This window comes from Balearica regulorum, chromosome 2, assembly GCF_011004875.1.
Source record: "Balearica regulorum gibbericeps isolate bBalReg1 chromosome 2, bBalReg1.pri, whole genome shotgun sequence".
Lineage (NCBI taxonomy): Eukaryota > Metazoa > Chordata > Aves > Gruiformes > Gruidae > Balearica > Balearica regulorum.
In genome coordinates this window covers 7,601,628-7,627,683 of record NC_046185.1, presented here as the reverse complement: position 1 = coordinate 7,627,683, position 26,056 = coordinate 7,601,628, and the positions used below count along the sequence as shown (strand labels likewise).

Below are 26,056 nucleotides of genomic sequence, written 5' to 3'. Positions count from 1 at the left end.
CCCAAACCATTCTATGATTTTAAGATTACTGAGTACCTTTAGGAAGAGCCATTTATACACTTTTGTAATCCCCTCCATTGTACTGCATTTGATAGGTAGAATGAATGTAAATGCTGTCATCCATGTGAATAATGACTTTAAATACAGAAATGAATGCTTTTATAAATACCTGAAACATGCTGAAAAATCAGGAGGAAAAATGCAATTAAAATACTCTTATGAAAATGTAATTCTTCCTGTATTATACAGAAAGAAATCTGTATAGCAATGCTGGTCAGTGAATCTGATGTACTTTAATACAGGATATCTGTGTATATTTAAGTTCTATCCTGTCCATTTTCATTATATATGTGTAAAAATGATAGTTATTTTAAGTTAGCATGATATTTTATAGTACTGAAACATGCCAGATGGCCAAGGAGTTTCACCTAGATACTAGAAGCTAAAGAAAACATTTATTGAAGCCACAAGAGGTCTGTGTTTCAGAAAGAAAATACTCAAGTAGTGTGAATTTAATCTAAAATGTAAAACATTCTGCCTTGGCCAACCTTATTTGTAACCTCCTGAAGGAGGAAACTTTCAAATACTGTATGACTAAGAAAATTCTGTGTCAGAGCTAATTCAGGGAAGGCTCTGAAACATACTTCAGCTGCCCCTGCCTAATTGCTACTTCAAGGGAATAGTGCACAGAAAACAAATATTTTGGAATTTGAATCTCTCCTCACTTAAGAGAGCAAGCTATTGAGCAGCTCTGTAAGCCTATTTTATTTTTCTAGCATGTTACACATGAAGTTTATCTTGGGGTTAATGTAAATTTTTTTTTATAAATGTAAATACAACAATAAAAGGGAAGAATTGATCTACTTAAAAAGATTATAGTAATTACAAGAGCACAGGTTGATCTTTTTAATGCTAAGTGATAGGAGTCCCACGTAAACTACGAACCAGATATCTTTCCATTCAAAGCTTAAGAACCACCTTCAACAATACAATGATGCAGGGCTTGATTTCTGCAGTAGTCTATTAACATACAAAATGGTGAACAGTAATGAGTTCTGGGCAAAGTTTCTCTGGAAGAGAAATGCTAATATTAGAAACACTTAAATCTGATACAGCATGGACCTCCCTGAAATTTTTTTCTTCTGTTGGACATCTTGTTAACATAAGGCTCTTATTTCAAATTTACTTTGTTGCTTTGTACAAAGTCATAGATGCACCATAACTTCAGAGTCGTCTGTCTTCCTCTTCTCTTTCATGGTCAATTTTTAGTAAAACAGTTAACATAGATGTGAAGAATAGGACTGATTGCTTAAGAAATCTCCAGTGGTTCCTTAGTGGCAAAGCTTTCCTAATGTGTAAAAAGGTTAATTTCCGTCCTCTGCTTTCATTTGCTGTCACTGCTGGGCATGCATGGTTTGAAGTTTGGTAGTCCCGCTTAGGGATGGCTGGTTCACAGTTGGGAAATTCTATGAGAGGAGACCAAATGTCATGTAAATATTCTGGAACAGAGCAAATAAGTTGGCTTGGACAGCTTCTGCTATTGATCAATGTCTGTATTGTTAACAGATGTCTGTGTGTTGCATCAATAAGTAATAAAATGCTTGTTCGTAAGAACAGCCAGGAGGCAATGGTTTTGTGGGTTTAGCGTGGTTTATCAAGAAAAATCCATATCCATATCAGATGGGCAAAGAAGATGCGAAGACTCTATTTTAATTTTTAGTTTCAGGACAGTGAATTACTGAAAGAGAAAACAATGCATTTCCTCTTCATGTAGGACTATTCATCCATGGATCTCTTTGCAGCAGACAATTGGAAAAATCTTCATTTCTTCTTCCAGACCTATGAATAGGCTGTCACTCATTTGTGCCTGCAATTATTCATAGGTACCCTCCTATTAATCACTGCTGGGAAACAATCGTGTTCACTGATTGAGCAGTGGTGAAGCAGTATTAATGTGCAGATTGTCTGGTTTTCCATGTAAGTGATTTCAGATGACTGGAAAAGTGCTAAAAACTCTTAGCAAATGTAGCTTCCTATCAGTTGTTTTGAGGCTGTCATTGGCTTCTGCTATAGAAAACTTTCCTTGTGATGTCTAGACAGCTGTCAGATTTCAATCACTGGAGATGTTTCCTACTAGATTTGGACAATCCATCATTTGTCATCCCTACCTAGTTACTACTGCTAGTTGGTTTTGTTGTCTGTCATCACTGAAAGATTCCTTTTCCTGGGCAAGACTTTGTTCTTTCATGAGGATTTATCCTTCATATGGCCAGGGTTTGATACACTTATATATGGTGTTTTCTGAATAAGATGCCTGATTTTCATTTCTCTGGGTCCCTGTATCTTCAAAGTGTCCTCTCATTTGGTCATTCTCATCTGGCAGAACTGCACAAGATACCCCTAAATATCCACTGAGGTCTGTGACATATTTGGATAGGATTAGGATATTAGGATTTCCTGGGAATTAGTACAAAGGCAGTACTGTTTCTACTTTTCATGTGTCTAGCTCAGGTTTATTATTGGATGAATTAATAAATTAGTGACTACTTTAGATTTCGATAGTTCATCCTTCTCAGGGAAAACACAGCATCACCGTCACCTTTTATCTTAAACTTCTGTATGGCTTGTAGCTGGAGTTAGTGGTTTGTTCAGCTTGGTATTTAAATCCAGTGCTATTTTGGGAAGAGTGTTACTACAGTGTATATTTAAATAGTGTGGATAATGTGAGAGGAGTAAGAAATCCTTACTCTTAGTTTCTTAATGGATGCTAAACTCCCACAAGTTGAAGAGTATACAGAGGGCATTCAGAGTAGTAAACCCATCATTTTTACTAGTCGTATCTCTAGGGGATTTTTCCCATCCATAGTCTATGTAAAATGTTGAGTTTATTGTCCAGAAATAAGTCAACTACCTAAGTCAGTTGCACAATATTTATTCCGATGTTTTGATTCCTGAGGTATTTCCCAGATCTTTCTTGAAGATCAGTAGCTTACTCAAATTCAAGTACAGAGACATGAAGCATTTGTGCTGTCTCTGCACGAGCCAGTGTTAACTAAAAAAGATCTTTGAAGCACATTGCCAATAGTTCAAAATACCTTTTAAAATAATTATAGTCTTAGTCTTCCTAAATGGAAGTAGTCTCTAATACCGTTAAGATTTTGCCATTTCATGGTGCACGTATGTAATGTATGCATTTCAGGAGAGTGTTGTCTTTCATCTTTAGAAGTAGGTTACTGCCTTGTTTCTGAAGTGTGCTTATGGTTAATGGTACCTTTCTCTTATATTACTTCAGGAGTACGATGATGGTTATGGAACTGCTTATGATGAACAAAGCTATGATTCCTATGATAACAGCTATAGCACTCAAGCACAAAGGTAAGTTTCCAGATCTGCTGTAACTACATTTGAAATATTCTGCAGTTGGAAAGTTATACTTAAAGAGTTTTTCAATTTCATCTTAAACAGCAAAAATCTTATAAAAGGCTTATAAGAAATAACCCCCAGTGTTATTTGTCTCTAGTATCACATAGGTATAAAAGTCAGGTTACTGAATGGTTGAAAAGAAACAGAAATGAGAACTTGAAGAGTTTTAGTGATGCCAAATCATAAATCGGAAAGCTTTCAAAAGTTCAGGAAAACTTAATTCAGTTTATTTTTTTTTTTTGGGGGGGGGAACTTTATAAAAGGTATTAAATCATCTGAAATGTGGAGTTGATTGCATTTTCTTACTAAAACATGGTTATATTCCAGTATCTTACCTTTATTTCGCTGTAAAAAAAGTACAGCCTTCAGTTTGTTTTCATTCCTTTGTGGAATTGTCTTTGACATAGTTTAATCTCTTGCCATTTGTGTTCCTTCCCCACTTCATTCCCAACAGTATTTTTAACAACTCGTGATTTATTTTCTTAAAATTTTGCTTTCTTCAAAGGAGCTGCTATTTGAAAACTTGGTGACTTACGAGGAATACTAATGTGTCTTGATGGGAAAAATGCTATGAAGTACTAATTAATTGTATAAGGTGGTAGTTTGGACTTAATGGCAAATATCACATGACATTATCTGGCAGCTTCGCTGGTCGTCCTCACTATTAGGCACTTCTAATGTGCATGTCTGGAAAGGGGAATTCTGTGCACGTTTTACTAATCTGTAATTTATTCTCTTTTAGACCAAGAGTTCATAGCTTGATCAGTGGTAGATTTTGTAATGTCACAGAATTTTTTGAAACTTTTATGGCAATAAGCTTCCAATGGTTGAAAGAAGAATGTTGAGGAAATGGTAAAATAAAATTAAATGCTCTAGTTCTACATTATCACTTTGGCTATTTGAGGTGATTAGAGCTTAAACCTTGCCCTCTGGGAAGATGATGACAGTAGGAAATTGGTGGATATTTTGATGTTGATAGATACTGATTAGACTACCTTCTGCTAAATATTTAACTATTTTACAATGTAGCCTTATCTGAAAGAGTAAAGAACTGTTCACAGCAAAGTTGAGAACAAAGCTGTGTACACCTGACATCTGCTTTGCTGTAGTGTTGACACCCCCAACTTAAATATTGTTATATGAATGAATATTTTCCTGTGCCCAAAATTTAGTCAGTGTGAAAAAGCTTGGTGGAAAGTTCAAGTATTGTTATTGTTGAGAACTAACAAAATGAAAATACCTTTGATACTTGGCTCCTACAGAGTCTTGTAAGCTACTGAAAATTGATAAAGATATGACTCAAGAAACCAGCGGTGTAGGACCTTCAAAATATGAGGCTCTGTAGGATGTTACATTTTAGAGAGCAGCTGCTGGTAATGTGTTTTTTTTAAAAAAAGAAAATTACCAAAATAGTCCTCAACTTTTATGTTGGTAATTCTGTTGTTTTACTGCTTCTAGTGTTGGTAAATGAGTTTATTGCACACAAACATTTGGACTTCATTACAAAGTCATTTGCCTGAGCCAAAACTAAACATTACTTGGACTTGATTTTCTCCATGTTAAGAACATTTTCCGTAAGATATTTTCCTTTGAACTAAAATTAGCAAAAAGCAAATCTCCCAAGAAATGGACTAATACAGAAGAATATGTATAATATTCTTAGATATGTGCATATCCTTACTGCAGTCTGGAAGGAGATACTTCATAAAATGATTGCTCTGCTTTGTATTTTACCTGTAGTTTCATGATACATAGACTGTTAGATTTTGTTGAGTTCATTATCTTCTGAATGATTGCTTCATTCTTCTTCCTAATTTTATTAAGTGCTGCATGGTAGAAGAAAACAAGAAATGATTCACTTGTATGTTTCTCACGGGGTATCGACACTCATTTTCTGGCATATTTTTCTGGCTTGGCAAAAAGATTTTTAGGATTGTATTGGCAGGCAAAAAGTAATAACTATAAACAGCCATCTGAGCTACCTAGAACAGCATTCCTATCTTTAATCTGAATATCAAATAGTAGCCCATATTGCAAAATGTCATTTTGTAACCACTAAGTGATACTTAGCATATTTAGATGCATTACAATGTCTTTACTGTGAAGGAAATTAGGGAAAAGTGTATTGTTTTCATAGTTCAGCCTTATATCATTTTTGATATTTTACCCTCGTAAAGCATGGAAAGAAAATACATTTGTGCATAGAGGGCATTCACGTGTTTAAAATGCATCATTTGATGACTAGCATGTGTAAATTACTTTTCCTCTTTCCTTTTGTAAGTTGAAAGTAGTGGTCTCAAAATGCAATATTATTTCTAGTATGTCTTCTGATATTAATTTCTCTAGAAGATTGTGATATTAATGATATTGTGTATGAAAGAAGAAATTTGAAAAATAGGTAGTAAACTGAAAAGATGAGTTTGCTCCTTAAATTATTTGCAGTAGCTTTTTAGTACATGAACCCTCTTCCTCATGAGACCTGGGTAATGTTCACACGGGTACACTGCGTGTACAGTGTACTTGTGGGATAGAGCAGAGGTAGCTGAAATACTCATTTTGGTTTTAAAGTTTTTGCTTATTTTAGTGATTCTTCTGTTAAAGATGGAAATTCTCCAAATTTGACCATTCAGTACAACAGAGCATGACTCGCCTTTATTGTTCTTAATTTTGATGTTTCTAGTGTATTTCCCAGAATTGCCCCATCTGAGATGGCCTAGGATGGGTGATACATTCAGATACGAAGAACAGCATACTGTATATTTCTCTGTGCTTTGAGGTAGTCGAGATTTTGCATGCCTCTGCAAACAATTTTTCCTTTCCATAACCTAACTGCTTGCTGCTACCAAATTGTGTGTCTTTAAAAGTTTAATGGCATTTTATTTGATGTTGTGTGAGACTGTATCCGTGCCTGGCTATCTGAATCTTTAGTTAAAACCTGTAACAGCATTAATAGGGAGAGAAATGTCAGAGTTTTCTCCAAGTTCTCATCTATCTTAATGCTCTGTACTCCTATAAAAAATAGTTTTCCTTTAAAATATTTTCTTATCCATAGTTGTTTGTGGAACAAAGCCCCAAATAGTGCTTTAGATGTCTTTTAACAATTATTTTTTTATAGACAAAAAGACTTAATTATCCCTTGGAGCTGTACTGAGCTTGACTAGATATCTTAACTGATTGTTAGAAGAGATTTGACTAAATTATATGTTTTGGTTTTTTTTGCGGAGGATTGCTAGATGATATTTTTACCAGTATAAACTCGGATGGGTAATCAACTGGGCTGCTCAGTATTGTTATAAAAAACAAAAGCAATTTAAAATTAATTTAACAAAATATTTCCCAATTTCTGAAAATCAAAAGCTGGCAAATACTTAAAGCAACTTGAGACAGTTTTACCTTAATAGACCATAATGAACACTGTGAAAAGCTATGATCATTTATGGTTGATACTCAATGCCTAGCTAAGGAGAGCAGCAAGACTAGGTTGAACATTACTGTGTCACGCAGGGCAGATTTCACATGATGCAGTCAGTAATTCCATCATAAAATTTCTTCTAGATAGGTATGTAGTAATTTAATGTGCAGTTGCATGCTAAAAACAAGGGTGAAGCACCACACTTGTGTGACTGCTGGCACTGGTATTTTGTCAGACATAAGTAGATTTGTCAGCTCTCTGCACTAGTGCGTATGCATGTTTACTTACACAACCTAGCTGACTATTAAAGGACTTCCCCAAATCTGTCCAGAACTGTAATCTGTTACTTGGTTTTATTGCAGAAAGTAATGGATGTTTTAATGGCCTGATGTTAATTTTAGACCAATTTTTTTATGAAGATATGGAGAATAATATTGTGGAGAAAGCAGGAGCATTTAGTTGGATCTTCATTTAAATTTGTACATAATTTTAAACATTTTCAGCATAAAGAAAAATTCTATTTATTTTAATCTCTGAAATATGTTTCAAATTGAGCAGAAGTGCTTTTGTCACTTAGTGGCTCCATACATGATCTGCACAAGTGTTTGTGAAGACAATAACAGGGCAGAGGGAAATGGATGCTAATAAATCAATCGGCGCTGTCAGTTCACTGTTCAATGTTCTCTAGAATACATAAGATTTATCACCGAGGAATTGTATAATAATGGTAGTGTATGGAAACAAAGTCCACCAGGGAGATGTACTACATCATTCGGATTTAGCGCTGCCATCTGCTTAATAGCATTGAGATGACTACAGAGGTACTTATGATCAACCATTCATAGCAGTGACAGATGCTGCGGAGAGTTAACATGCCAGAGAACGAGGTTTGTTACTAAAATTCAGATTATGTGACAAGGTTGCTGAGAAAAGGGGCTGAGTTTGTTACCTCTCCAACAGCATTAAAGGCTTACTGTGTGCTTTTAAGTTTACTATCAAGAGAGGATGGCTAACACAGTTACTGTAGTATAAAAAAAAAGTGGAGAACCCCATCTGTCTGCTTCATGGCACTCAGAAATTTCAAATAACTTTAGGCTTGTCTGCTAGCATTCAAAACTGGATACTTCTTTTTCTAGGAAAAAAAAACAACAAACTTTTGTCTAGCTTCATTATTTTTACCTACAACAGAGATCAGCAGTCTCAACTATGAATGGAGTAGTTTGTGTAACTATATGCCTGTGTCTGTTTAGGGGCAAGAATAAGTCATTCATGTATTAATATAGGAATTTTGTGTTATAATTATAACTTATTTATAATTTTAAAACTGTTTTAGATCTTCAGGGTGATCTCACCTTCACTCTGTTGCAGAATTGAAGCTAAACACTGATATAAAAGGGGAAAGATGAAGACTTGAGGCAATTGCTGGATTTGTCTACAGTTTTGTGCAATGTTTTCTGGTTTCTATGCTTGTCTATTAATGCTTTAGATTTCTCTCGGCAACAATCATTGTGCCATTGGCTTAACCATAGTGTTTCTCAGTTGCTGCTCTTGCATATCTAACCATAGTTGTTACCATGTCAAATCATACCAAAATGTGATACATTCAAATCCCTTTAAATTGCCTGGAAACCTCAGAGCCGTTTAGTCAAGCTAATCTGAGGGAATTGGCAAATTCTCTTTAGTTTACCTATGTTTACTCAGTGCCTTTAGTTTACTCTGTGTTCATTGCTTAAAGTGTTGGGAAGTAAAAAGTACACGCTGCAACTTTATTTTAAATTATTTATCTAAAAGCATAAAAAGATAAGTGCCTGTATGGTAGTTCCTAAGCATGTTAAAAGTCCGGTGTTATGAATGTCATGCGGCGAGGCCTTATTCATTACCTTTCATTTTAACAGTGACTGATTCAAGACATAAAATTTCTTGAAAGTAGGGTAGACTGTGCCTAATGACCCTGTGGTTTGAAAGGTTTGAGGAAGTTTGAGTTTCGTAGCTTGTGGTAGTTACTTAAGAAAAAGTAATTGGATGACAGGCTGAAAAGAGGACTAAAAAACCCCATCTTGAAATTGGGCAATGGCCATTGTTCGACTGATGCCTAAATACAACTAAATTTAGAGATTTAAAGATTTCAAATCTGTAAATCTCAGATTTTTGTGCCACTCCAGAGGTGCCTTAATTTTGAGAGAAGCTGATTCCTAGTATGTAGTTCTTGCCAAGACCTAGAGATACAGTCTTCCCTATTTTCAGGTGTATTCTGCAACCGTACTTAGTAGTCATACAAAAGATGATGACATTGCTGTTTATAAGAGGAGGATTTTCATGCCACTGAGTCTATGGATTTGAAATTAGCTTATGGAGATGTTGCTATTCGTATTTGAAAGTTAATTGCTAACATTTTTTGTGATGTTTCAGTGTTTTAAATTTCCATTGTTAAGTCTGTCAACAATCATGCATTTCCAGGGTGTATAAATATGCATTATATGCAAAAGAGTGTCTGTTACTGTAGCTTTTAAAGATGTAATTCCTTGGATTTTAATGCTAGTAGCTGTTTGTATTTCATGCTCTGACTTGTAAATCAAATCAATCCACAGCAGTTTGAATTCTGGGGATAGTGCAAATGGGTAGTATTTTGCAATTGTTGCTTATGAACACCTGGTATATGTGAGCTTATTGGAGGTTATAATTCTGTGCAAATAAAGCCTCAAAAGCATTAGCATAAACAAGCTAATGTGTCTTTTAACTGAAAATCCCTGCCATGTGGTTTCCTGCTTAATTTTTACACTCAGTGTTTCAGATCTAGTTCTTCAGGTTTAGACAGATTTTTCCTTTTTGATACCTGCTAAAAAGTAGCAAGATAAAATATTCAGAAGTGCCTCAATAACACAGATAGCTTTAACTGTGTCCAGCATACATGTTTGATTTTATTAAATTGGTTTACAGAAATCTGGTCTGAAACTTCAATTAACAGGAATAAGACTAAGACAGTTCAAGGGTGATGATGGAGGAAACTCACTTTTAAAGGAAAAATTAATCTTAAGACAAGTTTATTGCAAGCTGCACTCATAAAATTGGAAAAGGTTTTTAGAATCCTCATCGTGTTGACATTGGTGGATTAGTTCACTTTTTGAGAAATGTTAGGATTACTTTAAGTTTGTACTAATTATACTTAGTAAAATGCTTTATAGATGAAAAAAATACTTGTTTTCTTCATGGCTTTGATATTAAACTTAACTATGAATGTCTCAACATTTAGAAAACCAGTAAAACTGCATTTAAAAATTTAGAGACCTGTTGGAGAAAACTTACAGAGGTGTTATAGTGCTACAAAAAGTAGCTATATGAAATTTTAAATATTTGAGGAATCAAAAAAAGGAATTATTTCATAAAAATTATTCATTTTGTGTGATTGCTTTAACTTTACTTAGATGATTGTAGAGCAACTTAAACTAAGTGGTTTAATTACCACAATTAGAGGATTAGTGTTTGGTAGAATTTAGGATTTTTTCCTTGTCGGATTACATAGATGGAAACATGAGAAAAGGATAGGTCAAAAAGGATCTTTTAAGAAGTCCTTAATAGGAAGAAAACCTCATTAACAGTTAATATTTTTGAACCATTAAATGCTATATTGTAGTTATTAATGGTAGCTTGTGGAATTTGTCATAGTTTAAAAATATTAGTTGAGTGCTTCAATTTAATTACAGTACATTTTAAAAACAAGGTACTTTAAGCTTGGATGATGGAGGTAACAAAGAGGAAGGAGAGTTTCTAGTTGCGAGGCCTCAAGCAGGATGCTGCAGCAATGCCACTAGATATATGGTCTTCGGAGACAAAACTTGGATAATCAGGCTTTCAAGTCTTACAAATCAGTGTTGTAAGATACTTGAAAAGTTATTTCTAAATGAATAATGTAATAAACTTTCTACTGGTTTCATTAAGAGATACCAAGATAAGGAAGAGAAACTACGTAGTGTCTCTGACTAGAGAAAGGACAGCATCATAAATTCACATTTGCAGTAGGCAGTGAAGAATAAATATAGGGAAGATTTATTTTCCCTGGTGTGGGGTAGAGAAGGAACTTCATTGGAAACCCACACTTGGAAGCCAATGTCTATTAGTTGAATGAGAGGCATGAGAAATCAGTCTTCCATCAGTTCAGAACATATTTTTGTCACGGATCTGTAAGGTCCCTTCCAACTCAAACCATTCTTTGATTCTGTAACAGCTTTTTGTAGATGGTTTGACACTGTTTTGACAGACTGCTTACTAGCAGTAACGAAAATTGCAGTTTTTTGCTCTTAGACTATCCTGTAGCATTTGGTTTGCTTTCAAGGGAAGAAAAATTTTGCCTTTTTCCATTGGTGAGGTAATATCTATATAATTGGGCAACTTTACAAAAGGGAGGTGGTTGCAGGAAAACTTTAAATTGCTCTTATTTGTTTCTCCTGCTTGTATTTCATTTTAGAAGAAATGTTGGGAGCTGTAAATTGTACTTCTAAGCACAATTTTGGCATCATTCAGTTGACAGATGATGAAAAACAGTTTAATCCTTAGAATTTGAGGTTTATCATGGTATAATTGTCAGGTGCAATGTGCTTGGAATGTACATTTTGATAAAAGCAATAGAGTCCACATAAGCCCAGAAAATGAGTCTTAGTACAGTGGATTGAATTATCTTAACACAAGAAGTCTGCCTTATTGTACTTGGAGAGGCAGGTCTTGTACCTTGCCTGTATAAGGGACATCAAAGAAGCACTGGAAAGATCTCAAACGTACATTGCTTTTAAGATCTGTCAGATGCTTATGATTATGCAGCCTTGAAAACAGTCAAATATTCTCTTTAACGAAATACATTCCTTGATGGCACATTTATTATTTTTGAAATATAATCATATAAATCTGAGATGGAATGATATTTCTCTCAAATGCTCTTCAATTCAAGGGATGAGTAAGGTATCAAATTTATAGGAAACTGATGAAAGTTGTACTATTCCTTCAATAAATTAGGAAGACAAGAATGTATGATGTGTATCTTAGTAGTATTTCTGATGACAGAACGGTGACATACTGTCTGTGCAGTTTCTGTGGATGATGATGTATTAGAGGCAGTGTTGTCTTGTAGTCCAGTCTGTGACAAGTAACATCATCTTGGATCTCTAATAACATCTTATGCAGGACTTGAGGGATAACCAAGAATTAGATGGAATAATACCCACAGTTCTTTCCAGTGTTGCCATGGATAGTCTATAAAGATTTTGACTAATACTTGTCAGATCTTCATTATTCTCTGCTGTTTCTACAGTCCTGAGTAGTCTTACCTGTTTCGTGGGAAAGGGAAGAAAATGAATCCTTTTTCAATGTTAATGTTCATGTTAGTTCACGTATCTGTTCTCCATTTAGCAGTTGGAACACATTTGGTAGGCACTTGAATAGTTTAAGACTTCAAGTTTCGTTTTCTCTAAGTCTAGTTCACTTCCCCCAAACTGCTTTGCAAACCAGACAGATGTGTTGGGGGATGGCTGGGGCTTGGTTCTCATTCACAGGCCAAACCAAAATACTTATATTTAGGCAGCCTGAGTTTTTTTAGTTTTTTTCTGCTGCTGCTTTCTTGTCTGATGTCGTGAATTTTTGACATTTTCCTTAGTATTTTTCATGTTTAGGAATGGATTGTTGCTGTATTCCGTTCATAGTTTCAAGGTAAAGCTATAGCTCCCTGCTGCTCGTCCTAAGAAGCCTTATTTCTACTGTGTGCGTCAGTCACCTCTGCTACTTGTCATTTACCTTTCCTGTTTTGAGAGAGAGGACATGAGTGTGGAGCAGCGGAATTAATGAATTCGTAGACTGCAGTAACTGGTCATTTCAGATTGTAAAACTGTCAGCTTTAGGGAAATCTTTATAGTTCTGTGCCTGGGTAGGTAGCACCAGAATGCGGATGCCTTTGAGGGCATTTCACTGTTCTTCAGAAGGGAAATTTATTACAACTTCTGTGATAAAAAACTTCTAAATAGTGATAGCTAAGGGAATTCTTGAGGGGGCACTCTGGTCATCTTTTATGATTGTAGGTAATAGATTTGCTATTTGTATCATTCATATGAGTACAATGGAATACAACTTAAGGAAGATTGCATCATTTTTCTGTATTTTATAAAGCTTTCACATAGGCTTCAGTTGCTTTCTGAGATCATTATCTGTTTTAGGCGTAAAATGAGATGCAGGGATAAGACTATGTACCAAAAACTACCTGTAAGATGCAAGAAAAGATGTGGATCTCCTCCTGATACCCTGCTTTTAGCTGGGTTAACGAATATGGTGTTCCTAGTGATCCACAGAAACATTAAGAACAGAAACTCAACTCAATATTCAAGACAATTACAGAGTTATAAGAAGCTTCACTACAGTGATTGTTGTCTTAACAGTAAGATTTGGGACACTCTTCTTTCTGTCTACTGTTAACAGATGTTTTTTGATATCAGAAGCAGCTGAGCATGAAGGTCTGGTAGGAATGAGAGAATGAGACTTGTCCTTGTGGAAGAGTTCTGTTCAGATGTGATCGTATCAGTCAGGTCTATCATAAGACCTTTTGCTAGAGAGACCCTCATTTGTTCTTTCTACTCTGTTCTGTGTGACCTGTGTAGAAGGACAAAGGTGATGCTTGTGGAGCTACTCTTAGCTGTGCAAAAGGAAACCTTCATGTGTGGAAGGCTTTTTGGTCCCTTTCTGAAGCTGTCCTGGCTTCTAGCTAAAGGGATCAGTCCCAGACTTACTTGATACCTATGTGCAAAAGAAAAACTCTTTTCCATTTTTCCCTAGTAAGTGTTGCAAGAAGCTGAACTGGTTGCAAAGGCCGATTTCCATCACTGAAGACAAAGAGTTGCAGTTCACTTAGTGCTTAAACCTGGTAACTAGGTTTGTCAATGCTTAAATCTGGGTTTTCCATTAAACTTGAAACTTTCAATCAGAGACCTTTTACTCTCCCCTTAGCAATCAGGCTCCTTGCCATACTACTTTTGTTTCAAACACACAAATGGCATAATGCTGATTCTAAAAGATGCCTGTATCAAGTCTAAAGGGCCATGGCAATCGCATTCATTAATCACAACGTATTTTGACTACCTCTGTGCATTTTCTGGAAATACTGTAGAACACTTGCACTGTGTGGTTGATGTGACTGTTCCAGGATTGTCCCAAAAATAGCCTAAAGACCTATTCTGATACCTGAGTGTTAGGTTGAAACTCTACCATTCTGTTGATATCTGTCCCAAGAGAATGCCCCAACATCTCTAGACAGAATAAGCTAATAGCTAAGGAACTCTTACCTTTTATACATATTAAGACTTAACCATTGTGTCAAGAGCAGTTACTGCTATGTGTCAAAAAGATTTGTTCTTCAATTACAGTTCATCAAGATATTTTCATAAACAATCAGCTTAGCAGAAAAGCCTGAGAAATTCAGGTCATATCCATAAGACCTTTGAAGGCTTATGTTGAATACCTCTAAATTAAAGTATAAGATGCTTCTCACAGCACAGTGGTTCGAGAAAAATGGCAGGAAGCTTCCCAGTCCTCTGTTTTACTAGATAAAAAAGCTCCTCTAAGGCTTTACTTCATCAGTGATGCAGTGCTAAAATCTGAGGTTGATCTTCTCCATCTCAGGCTTTTTCTTGAACAGAGAAAATGAGCACTTCCTCCGGCTTTATTTAAACTACTTAAGCCTCACTTCACCCTTCCTCTAAACATTGTAGGATTAATGCCCAGCCCTCAGCAACTAGAAGCGACATACTTAAGTTTATTGTTCTTTGCTAATCCTTCCATATCATTAGGTGCTTACAAGTTTTTGTTGACATGGAAAATCAAAGCTTTTTTTTTCTTTGCCATCTCTGTCTTCTCTCTTGTCAGCCCAAAGACATTGTGCTGGAATGGGAATACAAAAGTTAAATAAGGAGATAGAAGCAAGGGCTCTATATGTACAAAAGATCTAAATCACAGCAGATGCTCCAGTGTTGATTGCGCTTGTATTGTTTACTTGATGTTTAGGAAGATGCTTGAAAAGTCAGCTGATTATACCATGTAATGCAATTGTCCACCTACAAAGTAGACACCTTGAAGTAAGGAAAAATTAAGAAAATTGAAGAAAAAGGCCTCAGGAAGGGATTTCACATCTGAAAACATAAGAACTTGAAGCAGACTCCAGGTTTAGTCTCGCTGGGTTAAAAAGGAAAGGATCCATGGCATGTGTTTCCTTGTTTTGAACGGAGGGAGGCACATGGGGTAAAATGAACCTGTTTTGTGGTTTTGTTCTCCTTTCTATGAAATAAAATGAAAGAAATAAGAAGAAAAGGTCTTCCCTTGTAGAATAAATCCATTAAAGGGAAATACAGAGTTTGAGTAGTCTTCAGTCAGAATGCTAAGATGCCAGTGAACCTATATAAAAAAGTACGAAAGTCAAGGATGCTTTTAAAACAAAAATTGACATCATACCTTCTGTCCAGAGGAGGAAGAATTTAATACAGCTATTTAATTCCTCGCAACAGAATCGACCTCAACTATCTTGGGTAATAAGTTCAAATGTACAGTTTAGAAGTTTGGTGTTACAGGTTCCTTTGTCTAGGTTTCCTTTCTGCAGGTGATTGCTTTGGGAAAAAAACACAACAGTTCTGTAAGCTGTAACTTCATATACAGTACTAGATTTTTCTGTAATTCCTCTAGAAAAAAACAAACCAGTTCTCTTTAGTCTTGATTGTGAACTCCATGGGCTATTCAGACTCTTTTACAGTGAAACAAAAATCTAATCTTTTTAATGTTTTCTTTTTTACCCAGAATTCTCTACAGCCATCTGTATGTCACTTTTTCTTTGGGTCATAGTCTTTAAGTTGTCTTATCTGAAGCTTTGCATTTGTTTAATGTACAGCTGAATCGAGAGTGGTGGAATTGTTCATATAGCGCAAATGAAAGTAGTCAGAGTAGATAAGATTGAATTGCACTAGGCAACTTCCCGTTATAACTTTTTGGACAGATTTAGTTTTGAAGGGTTTGCTCATAAAGATGGGTCATGATATGCTTTCAGTATAAGTAAAAGATTTTTTCCTTTCTGATGTTTATTCATTTTGCAGTTCACATGCTGTAAAATGAGTCATTTTTTGTTTAATAGATATCTTAGATGTATGAAATCAAACCCTGCAGAAGTTATTCTGACAGGATCGACAAATACGGGGATAGGGCTCAGCTGCTATAGGCTTCTAAACTTGATGACAGCCTTAAAATAAATAATCAAGTACTGTGTGGAAGGATAGTGAATGTCAGCTTTAAGTTGGTTGTCAGAATAAAGACTACTTTATCATTGGCTACTGCTGGGCAAAATTACGTTACGCTTCAAATTTTGCCCTTATTATTCTGGGGTCCTCAGCACATGGACTGACAAACCATAGATAATGTTTGGGTTGTATACGTATACTTTTTTGTGAGTCTTCATAGTACATTCTGGTTAAGATTTTATTTAGTAAGCCTTATACTAGCAGTAACAAATAGTTATCCACACTTTTTAGATATGCATTTGCACACACCAGAACTGTATTATTCTGGCCTTTGTGGGATTTTAAACTAGTTTAAAAAAACCCAACCAAACAACTCTCCATCAAAAAATCAACCACAACAAATGATCTTTGTGCCAGTTTAGAAGTGATATTGATGTCTTGGTTTATATAAATGCTTTATCTGTTAATTCATGTTAAGCCTATAAATTGCCTTTTCTCTCTGTTTTATTTTGCTAGCAATCAATCTAATGTTAGAAACATTTTGTCAATATTAGTAATTACTTGCTAGTGATCATATATTACAGTGATTTCCTTCTCATGCAGAAGGTAAAGACTTGGTAGCACCAGTTTGTAGAGTAGTTTCCAAATATCGTTAGCCTTGGGTCTGGCTGTGGTTAGAAGAGGAAAGAAACAATTAAGATACTTGCTTTGATGTCCTACAGACATGTCTAATAGACTTCTGTTCTGTCAGCTATGTAGAAGACTATACGTAGTTATATTTACATGAAATATGAAAGCATAATGGAAAAGTAGTGTGTAATAAGGCTGTGTTTCAGTACCTACACTTCCTACTCTTCTTTCATTGGCACTTGTAAGTTCTTCAACCTTCTTAACTATATTTTTATAAATATAAAATTCCCACATCCACATTTCACACTGTGGACCAGGGACTCAGTGATAAAAAATAATCCTAAATGAAAGTAAATACGGTTTTTCTCATTAATGAACAGCAGGACCTCAGCTGTCATTATCACATGGATGCTTACCTTTCTTACCTTAAGGCATGTCTACACCCTTCATGCTTTCTTCTTTTCAAAGGTAGAATGTATAATGATAAGCATTGCTTCTTAAAATGTAACTGCTTTGTTTCTTCTTTCTTCCTACTTCCCTCCTCCCATACAGTGGGGCAGATTACTATGACTATGGCCATGGACTGAGTGAAGAAACATATGACTCTTATGGTGAGTAGCTTTGAGCTGAATGACTGCAGTAGTAGGATCTGGAAAAAATACTATCAAAGAAGAATTTCTATAAGGAGAGCTTCAGTTCTGCAGTGAATAACAGCTGTTCAGGGATTCTTGCACTGTCACAGAGCTCCTTAGGTGGTTATTGAGAAAAACACTGAAGAAGGTTTCTGTGGTATGTTAGTTAACATAGTCATGTGAAATTAAAATCAAAGAAATAAAAAAAAAATCTAAATCATGCTGCAAGTACCCTTTTCATGTCACATTCAATGAAATTTAAGGAAAAAAAAAAAAAAGGGCTGTAGGACCTTTTTTCAGGAGCTGTTTGCTGCTGAAAGCAAATGTTTCCAGTGTGGTGCAGCTGGTGTTGAAACTTGGTACAAGGTAAGAATTTGCTGAAGTTTTCAGCTGAATCAGGGCCTAATTGAGTGCATTTTAGACTTATATGGTCTCTTTGTATTCATTTTCATACATCAGTCTTGTGAAATCAAGCAGGGAGTCATTATGTAAAGGTTATGAAAGTACTTTAGGTAGCTAATAGACATGAGGGCAGTGGGTTACTCATATGGAGACAAAACAATGCATAATGAAGCAAAAACCATATGCCAGTGGTAAAGATCATGTTTTTCTTAAGCTAGAAGTGTGGTAGTGACAGGTTTAATTAAAGAAATCTGTTACGGATTAGAAGCATAAAGCATATTAAAAGGCACCTTTGCTTAAGGGATAAATGTTAAATCTCTGGCTAGAGATCAGAGAAATATAATCTCGATCACTCAAATATCAAACACTTGAGGATTGTTAATAACTAGTGAGAGTTGTGATTCTGGGTAATGGATGCTTCAGTGATATTTTTAGAGCTCTACTTAATTTGGTGTCTTTTTTGAACTCCAGTTGGAAGTGCTTCCTGCTGAAAACTAAAATGACCTCACTAAGTTGTGATAAATGCACCTAATACAGAAGTTTGCTCGATGTTGTCTGCTTAAACTAATTATTTTTCTTAAGGGGCAAGCCAGTTCATCAAAAGAGGTCACTTGAAATTCCTCTATTGCCCAGCACTTTCAATTGTTTCTGATAGATATATAGCTTAAATCTTTTTATTTCAGCATTAAAATAAATTATTTGCCATTATAAGCTTAATATTTCTAAGACGCTTTCATGAATGCAGAATTGATGGGGGGGGGGAATGTATGAAACTGCTTAATGTAGATAGAGTTGACTGATGGGGAAAAATGTGGATTGCCGTATTTAAGGTTGAAAATATGGATTTTTTTCATTGCTTTTGCATTTAAAATTGGCTTTCTATTTATCAGAGCACAGCCATTCAGAATATTAAGTGATGTATTTACTCAAGTTGAGAGGAAGACTATAAATACCTTGAATAATGATTATGGGTCACAGCCACTGAAGTTTTTGCATGTACAAATAAATAGTTATACACTTTATTTCTTAACTAGCTGGCCCTCAAATACATCTTTAAATGCAGAGCTAGATACTTATAATCATCCTTACAGTATGTAAAAAACACTAGATGCCTCAGACTAAAATTCATAAGAGTGCATAGCGAGCAGATAGTTGCCTAGTGCTGGCTAGGAGGAAACAGTTTCCCAGGAAATACCTGAACTTTTCCTCCTCTGAGAATCTCAGGTGCCAATCCAGAAGGTGTAGGAAGAATATCAGTATTTCTAAGATTTAGAGCCCTGAATGGCACCAAAATGAAAACTGATAAAGTAAGGTGACTCTTCACCCTACTGATTTGACCAACAGCTTGAAAAGGAGCAAATATTCTCCTTAAACTGTAACCAAGACTGCTTTTGACATTTGAGCAGTTCCTTGCAGTGGTGCTTAAGCTAGGGTATTTTTAATTCTTACCCCTCAGCCAGCTGCCTTCGCTGTTAGGCTAGGGTTCTCTTCCTTGACTGATAGAAGCCTTGCTTCCTATGAGATGAAGCAGCACAAGAGATTACTTCTCACCTATGTTGTTCTATTGTCAGATTTCTGTGGAACTTGCCTGAGGTACAAGTTTAATTCTGTCAACCTTATGCCAAATTTGAACTTGTTCCTTTTACCTCCAAGTAGCTAGAATGAGACTTCTATGAAAAAAAAATTGAAATTGGAACCTTTACTTAGGGGATTCTTGTAACCTAATTTCAGATCTCTACTCTGAGGAAGTTACCTTACCATTCGAAGTAGTACAGGGATTCTTTGACTGTTGACTTTTATTTTGTTATTTTTTAATTGGCTAGAAAAATAGTGATGCCTACACTTTAATTACTGTACCTAGTCATTTACATTCCACCCTTAGTTTCTGGATTGCATTGGGTTCACCTGTCAGCACTCTGATTTGTTTACTTGATCAAAGATTACCTAAGTACTGTTTCATTATGCTCTGCATTTGGTCCTGTGTCTTTTCTTTTGTAGTAAATGCGTGGTATGGTAGGTCTAATTCTTATTTATTACAGCAATACTTTGCCATTTTTGTTTATTTATTATATTCTCACTAAGATGTGGTAGGATTATGAAGCACTAAATATATCACAAGCTTTTCACAAACTTTGTTCTCAAAATTCAAATGAGCAATCTCCCTTGCTCTTTTAATTTTTTTATATTCTGCCTTCCTATTTCTTGTGTGTTAGAGGAAGTGTATGTTTACAGTGCAGTTGAATATTGCCCCTAGATTAGAAGCCACAGGTGGTTTTAGTGATACTTGAGGCTTTTCACTATTGGATTGCATATTTGAATTAAGCCTAAATTGGTACTGATGCAAAGAAACTTATTTCTGAGGGTACTTATTTGCTTATACATAATTCATATCCTCCATTCCTTTCATCCTAGCATAATTATTTGTAGGTCTGCTGCTATAGCTGACACTTCTCTATATTTGCAACAAGCAGGTCCAGCTGAATGCCAGTGCCCTGAATATCTTTGCCATTAGCCTGTCACACTCCCTGCTGTTATGTGCTGAAAAACCATTTTGGGGTAGCTCATATAGATGTGTTGTACCCAGAATTTTTGGTTCAAGCATTAGACTTCACTTTGTACACCTTGGTTTCAGTAAATAAAATGTTGCTATCTAATTGACGATTAAATAAGGAAAAATGTACAGCATCTGAGGATGTGGGAAGAGGTCTAACGATGTTTCCCTTCTTGTAGGGCAAGAAGAATGGACCAACTCAAGACACAAGGCACCTTCTGCAAGGACAACAAAAGGAGTCTACAGAGACCAGCCATATGCCAGATACTGATTGTACTGTCTGATGTTGTGAAATATCCAATCTCCACCAGTCCTGTATACTGTTCAAAGTAATTTTTTCTATGAACAATCCCTTTTTATTAAATCAAAGCGCTTAAAAATCTGAATGGATGGACTGAACTTAAAATATTTTGTTGAAAGAGCAACCTGGACAGAAAGATATGTAAAACAAGGAACTTTGTTATTTCCAAACTGTATTTGAAAAAATAGGTGATCAAAAAAATAACCTTTGATTAACTAGTGTTAAACAAAAAATAGGTTCACTAAATATGTTAGTCCATTCTTTTAACATAAGCGTAACCTTTTATTTTAAAGGTTTTCAACAATTTAGTTTTTAGTTTTTATTTTCAGCCATTTGCTAGTTTTTCTCTTTGCAAACATGCGTAAAAAGGGAAGCAAATTACAAATGCAAATAATGTGGTATTTTGTAACTCAAGTCTTGAAATGTTCTGTAGTGTTAAGCAAAGTTTTACCCTTGCTTGATACTAAATAAACTTTTGAAAGAAAATCAGTGTGTGTGAGATTAATTTTATGCTTTATCTTATAATAAAACTTCATAAATAGTAGTAAACAGGGAGAAATACGTTTAACAGCGATCAGCATAAAAGGCTTATTTTAAACTTTGCGCAACTTCTTTAAAAAATGGTATAAACCTAAATGTACATATATACTCATAGTAGATATAAATGCTGTTTAAAGTATCCAAATGGTATGGATCTGCTTGAGTGCCACATTAAATCAAAATATTTTTGTTAAAAATGGTTTAAAATAGCTAATGAATTTTCTGAAAAAGATGTGACTAGTTTTCATCTTGTTGAGCATTTTTTCACTAGTGCAACTTTGGAATTTTTATGAGAATTTTGGTACGTTAATGACCACCTCGCTCCGTGCTGGAAGCAATAAACACAAAGCTTTTAAAGACTTTCTGACTTGACTAATTGAGGTCGCTTTCGTCAGAGGCAGAGGATGTGTAACCCTTAAAACGGTCTTCATTTGCAAAGGTAAATAAATCAAATAAGATTTTAATCTCACTTAATTTATCTTAATAGAACCAATAAAAACAGGGAGGCTACAACTTAGAAAGTTTCATTTCAGAATGTAGGAAAGACTTTGAGGACACCTAAATTCTCATTTTAAAACGTTTAATTTGTATTAGTAATCTAAAAAGCCTTAGCTTAGCTAGTTAAATTTGGACAAACTATTCCCTATTAAACAACTGTAAAACCTCATAACTAATAGTTTGTAATATATTATTTTTCCATAAATTCTAGTAACTTAAACATTACAAATGTTATCTAAAGCTTTGTTAATCATTATGTTTCTATTAATTATAGTTCAATTTACATTGTTTTCTTTAGTTTTTATTTGAAAGTCTTTGAAATTCAGTAAAAATCTTTTTTTCTCTCTTGTCAGGAAACCCATCTCCTTGGACAGCCAAGAGAACAAAAACCTTAATCTTCTGATGCTTTGGTAGGTATCTTCACTCATCTGTGAAATTATTAGAGAAATACACTGCTTTTGATCAGGTCCTTAATTCTTTATACACAAGGCTTTAATTTATGTAATGATTACAGGTACTGAGCTAGAGGCCAGCAAAAATCATTGGCTATGTTCAGTTCCGTTGGGAAAAGTCATAGTTTTAAACTGTAATTAAACAGGATGTGTGTGGCCACTGTCCTCCAGCTGTTTGTTTACTGAAAGGTACAGTAGCTGTGACAACATTTCAACCAATTAAGTATTTCATTGGACAGAGGATGGTGAAAGAAAATGAATTTAATTTTATGCTAGTAGTGTTCAAATGGGAACTTAAAACTCTAATCTGGTCAGCACACATATCTAAAATGGTTTTCCAAAGCTGAAGAAAGCATTTTGTTAGAATCATTTTCGAAGTCAAGCATTTCTGCACAAGGAGCAGAGTGATTTTTGGCACAAATGAACAAGTCCATTGAGAAACATGAGCTGAAGAACAGCTAGTTCTACTGTTTCTGGTGAATTCAATATATAAAGTAAGAAATAATTTAACTGTATTTATGCTTAGATTGTGTCTATTTTAAATAGAACAGATTTTTTTCTTCATTTCCTACTTGGAATGGTAATTCTTCCTGGTAACCTCATGATCTCAGTACCTTTAGTTGATGTGACTTAGAGCTCTATACTTTGAAATATTGCATATGTTGCACTGCCTCTGTATACCACAGTAAATTTAAGAGATTCCTGTCATAGGCTAAAGGAACTTTTTGTACATACCAAATGGCTTTAGAACAATTTCGAGAGTATTTTAAAGAATTAAAGCGAAGGGCCCTTTTAAGGTTAGGAGAGCTTGGAGAAGATTTCTGCCCTCTGGGGTTCAAAGAGCAAAGATTTTATACCAGCTGCTGGAACTGCTATGGCAAAACTGAGTATTTAAACATCATTTTAAAATATTTATAATGGAATTGGCCCAAAGTCTACTTCTCCTCACATCTTAAATCACATATGATGAGTTACATAAGTTGTAACAAGTTTTCATTTGCAAATAGGAAGTTTTACATTAACATTTACACTTATGATGAAACTCAATGGGTTGAAAATAAAACATCTAGTAGCAGAGATGGCTAGTAGACAAATAAGTGAATCAGAAGTGAATTCAACCTTTTGTAATATTTATCCAAGTCTTTTTTTTATGCCATCTTTCCTTACATTCATCCTCCACATAGGAGGAACTATCAGCATTCATTTGTGTCCCTTTTCTGTTACTTTGCCCTGAAGTCCTATAAACCCTTAAATTGTTCCAGGTTCCTTTTTTTGGGGGGGAAAGCGTGTCCTTGTCAAATCATGCAGAGGCTGTCTGGGTGCACCATGGTGTGACAGGATGTCATATGACTGGATGTTGTCTCATGTCCTATACATGTGTGTACAATAAGCTACAGCAGTTTGAACAGCTGCTATTAGATATTCTTAGAAACTAAGTATCTGCAGTACAAAACTTGCCTTGGCAGTTCCTGAAATAACTTGCATTAGCATTGTGTTCTGCTATTGTATTTCTGTTTTGTTTGGGTTTTTTAATTTAGGGTAACCTAAGAAGAGGGAAAAATAATCTAAAGATCCTTCAATTTTAAAATAAATCAATGCAGAAGGCAGCCTTTCCTTTATTGTGACAAACTAACCTAGGAGTGTTTATCCATTCCAGCAGGATTTTATGTTCTGACATTGGTCAATTTCGGTGCGTTACTGGTCAAACAAGTAACGTTAATGCTTATAATTAATCATATAATTAATATGCCTTTATTGAACCTTTTTATCACATTTGCACTGAATTTCAATGATAGCAGTTTCTGCAATGCTTTCCATAAATCTACATACATTTATTACATGCATAATTGCCTGATCCCACTGCTTATAATCGGACAGTCTTTGGAGAATTCATAGTTGCTAGTCTTGGGATGTATACAAATAAATTGTATTTTGCTCTTTTTCAGGAACTTCTGCCATGTTAATTACGGACTGCTAAGAGCATTGTACTCATCCGTGTGCCTAGACAGCAAGACAGGCTACGGAGTATGAAAACCCTGTTCTGTATTTCTTGTATTAAAGCCTTAAAGTGTATAATATTATACACTTTTTAAAATAATTGTATATTTAAACTCTCAATTGTTTAGTGATGCAACAATGTTTTATTTGGAGCTTAATAAAGAATTTTCATCTAATTTCCTGTTACAAAGCAATAATGCAACCTCATGTTCCTTTAGTGATTCTTTTTAGCCTTATGCAGCAAGTGTAAGAGTGTGAAGTCTCATGACTAGAATTTAAATGCTTTTGGAAATAGCTTGTCTAATGTATGAACATGGTTAAGTTAAAATGAAGATTGGTGGGTTTTGCTGAAGCTTTTCGTAATAGCTAATTGTAAACTGGTCTACTCAAAACAAGACCCTTGGGTAGAAATGATACTACAACTTCCATTTCCTTCAGAAACTTGTATAACACGAAGGCGTGTTAATCCCTGTCGATTATACTGTACTGCCTATTCTCTTTCACTTGGTATCTGATGCATAGAAATGTTTTATCTAATAGTCACAGATTTTCTAGTAGTAGTCTTGGATGAGGCTTTTACACCTTGATAAATCTTGTATCTAACAGTTCAGTTTCCTCAGTGCTTTCTCTGTTTTATATTAATTGTGATTGTGATATTTGTAACAGAAATAAAATTATGATGATTTAATTTCTTGTGTTCTTTTCCACTGCTTTCAAAGTATGAGTGTCCCATTCTTCAGTTGTGTTTCCATCAGACGCATTTTTCTTCACTGAATCTCAAATTCATCCCAAGAAAGGCATAATTTGAGTCTGTCTTGTTTATTTTGAAAATAAGCAATACTACATACTAGCTTCACAACAAATGCTTCCTCTTCATGTATTCATAACTTCTAATACCATATACAGACTGTCGAAGAATGGCTTTGAAACTTACGGGGATGTGGAGAAAATTTAGATTTCCTACTAACCCTGGCACTGATCAAAATGTCTTGAGCAAGATACCATTTTTAATAGATGAAAAAAAACTTTGACAGTATAAAATAAAGTCTGTATTTTAACCTTCAAATATTTAAGGCGATTTTATCAGTTAATTTCAATCTTGAAAGATTTTTCCTCCTGTCATCTCTCACTGTACTACAACTGCATTTCTGCAATGTCTTCCACAGCAAGCAATAGTAATTATTTAAATAAGTAAAAGCAAAAAACCTTTGAATAAGTGCAAGAGATGTATAATAATGATTCCCTTCAGACTGACAGGCAGGAACCTCTGGTGTGGAACAGCACCTAGCATTTTAAATGCTAGCCAAGTATAAAAATTGTATATAGATACTGTGGGGGGAATTTAGATAAGCAGAATGCAATTTCACTTGCTGTAATTTGGACTGGACACCAGGATTACCAACACAATCTTATTTGAGGGGTGCTATGAACTACTTAAGGAGTGAAGTATCAAGCCTTTCACTCTGGAGTCATGAACAACAAGAGCTTCTTAATGTCAATACAGAAGTATTTTGCTTATATAACTGATTTTAATATGTGACTATCAAAGCTATCTAGCAAATCTGCTGATTTTTCTGAGATCTTGTCTGATTATTGTGTGGCCTAAAACCAGAAACTGTGAGGGTCCAGTCAAAGGGGGTTGACAGCAGACTATCCAGCTGTTGGTCTTGCAAGTATTTTGCTTCATTTCACTAACAATGTAAGGAATGACTGTTTCTCTGCTTTGAAGCCTGGACTTCATTTCTGCTGGTTTTTATTCTTACTGGATAGAGATTTATGTATTATGTGGTTGTGTTTTGAGTGAAATCTGGGCCTCGTTGGAATAGTTTTGTCATTCACTTCAAGAGACCACGTACACGTGTGCATCCTGCTTGTGCTGTCACTGACTTCAACCTATGCTGTGGGACAGTCCTGATCTGTTCTGCGATACGTGTTCTCCATGACATTGTCTTACCTAAAGGTTTTGAGC

At 35.1% G+C, this 26,056-nt stretch overlaps 1 protein-coding gene across 6 annotated transcripts in view; it reads left to right on the top strand.

Annotated features, from left to right (window-relative positions):
* The window catches only part of KHDRBS3 (KH RNA binding domain containing, signal transduction associated 3), a 96,022-nt gene extending 71,247 nt beyond the window's left edge, over positions 1 to 24,775 (top strand). For 3 of the 6 annotated variants that reach the window (XR_012833684.1, XR_012833683.1, XR_012833685.1), the window contains 5 exons: positions 3,293 to 3,375; positions 17,266 to 17,324; positions 20,478 to 20,627; positions 21,991 to 22,047; positions 24,036 to 24,775. Coding sequence is in view for 3 of the 6 variants with exons in the window: in XM_075743267.1 (XP_075599382.1) it covers positions 3,293 to 3,375; positions 17,266 to 17,324; positions 20,478 to 20,569 (234 nt within the window). In the remaining 3 variants the exon portion in view is untranslated. Of the gene's footprint in view, positions 1 to 3,292; positions 3,376 to 17,265; positions 17,325 to 20,477; positions 21,086 to 21,990; positions 22,048 to 24,035 lie in introns of those variants that run through there. The other 3 variants (XM_075743267.1, XM_075743266.1, XM_075743265.1) reach the window with 1 other exon arrangement.
* Positions 24,776 to 26,056: the final 1,281 nt, after the last annotated feature.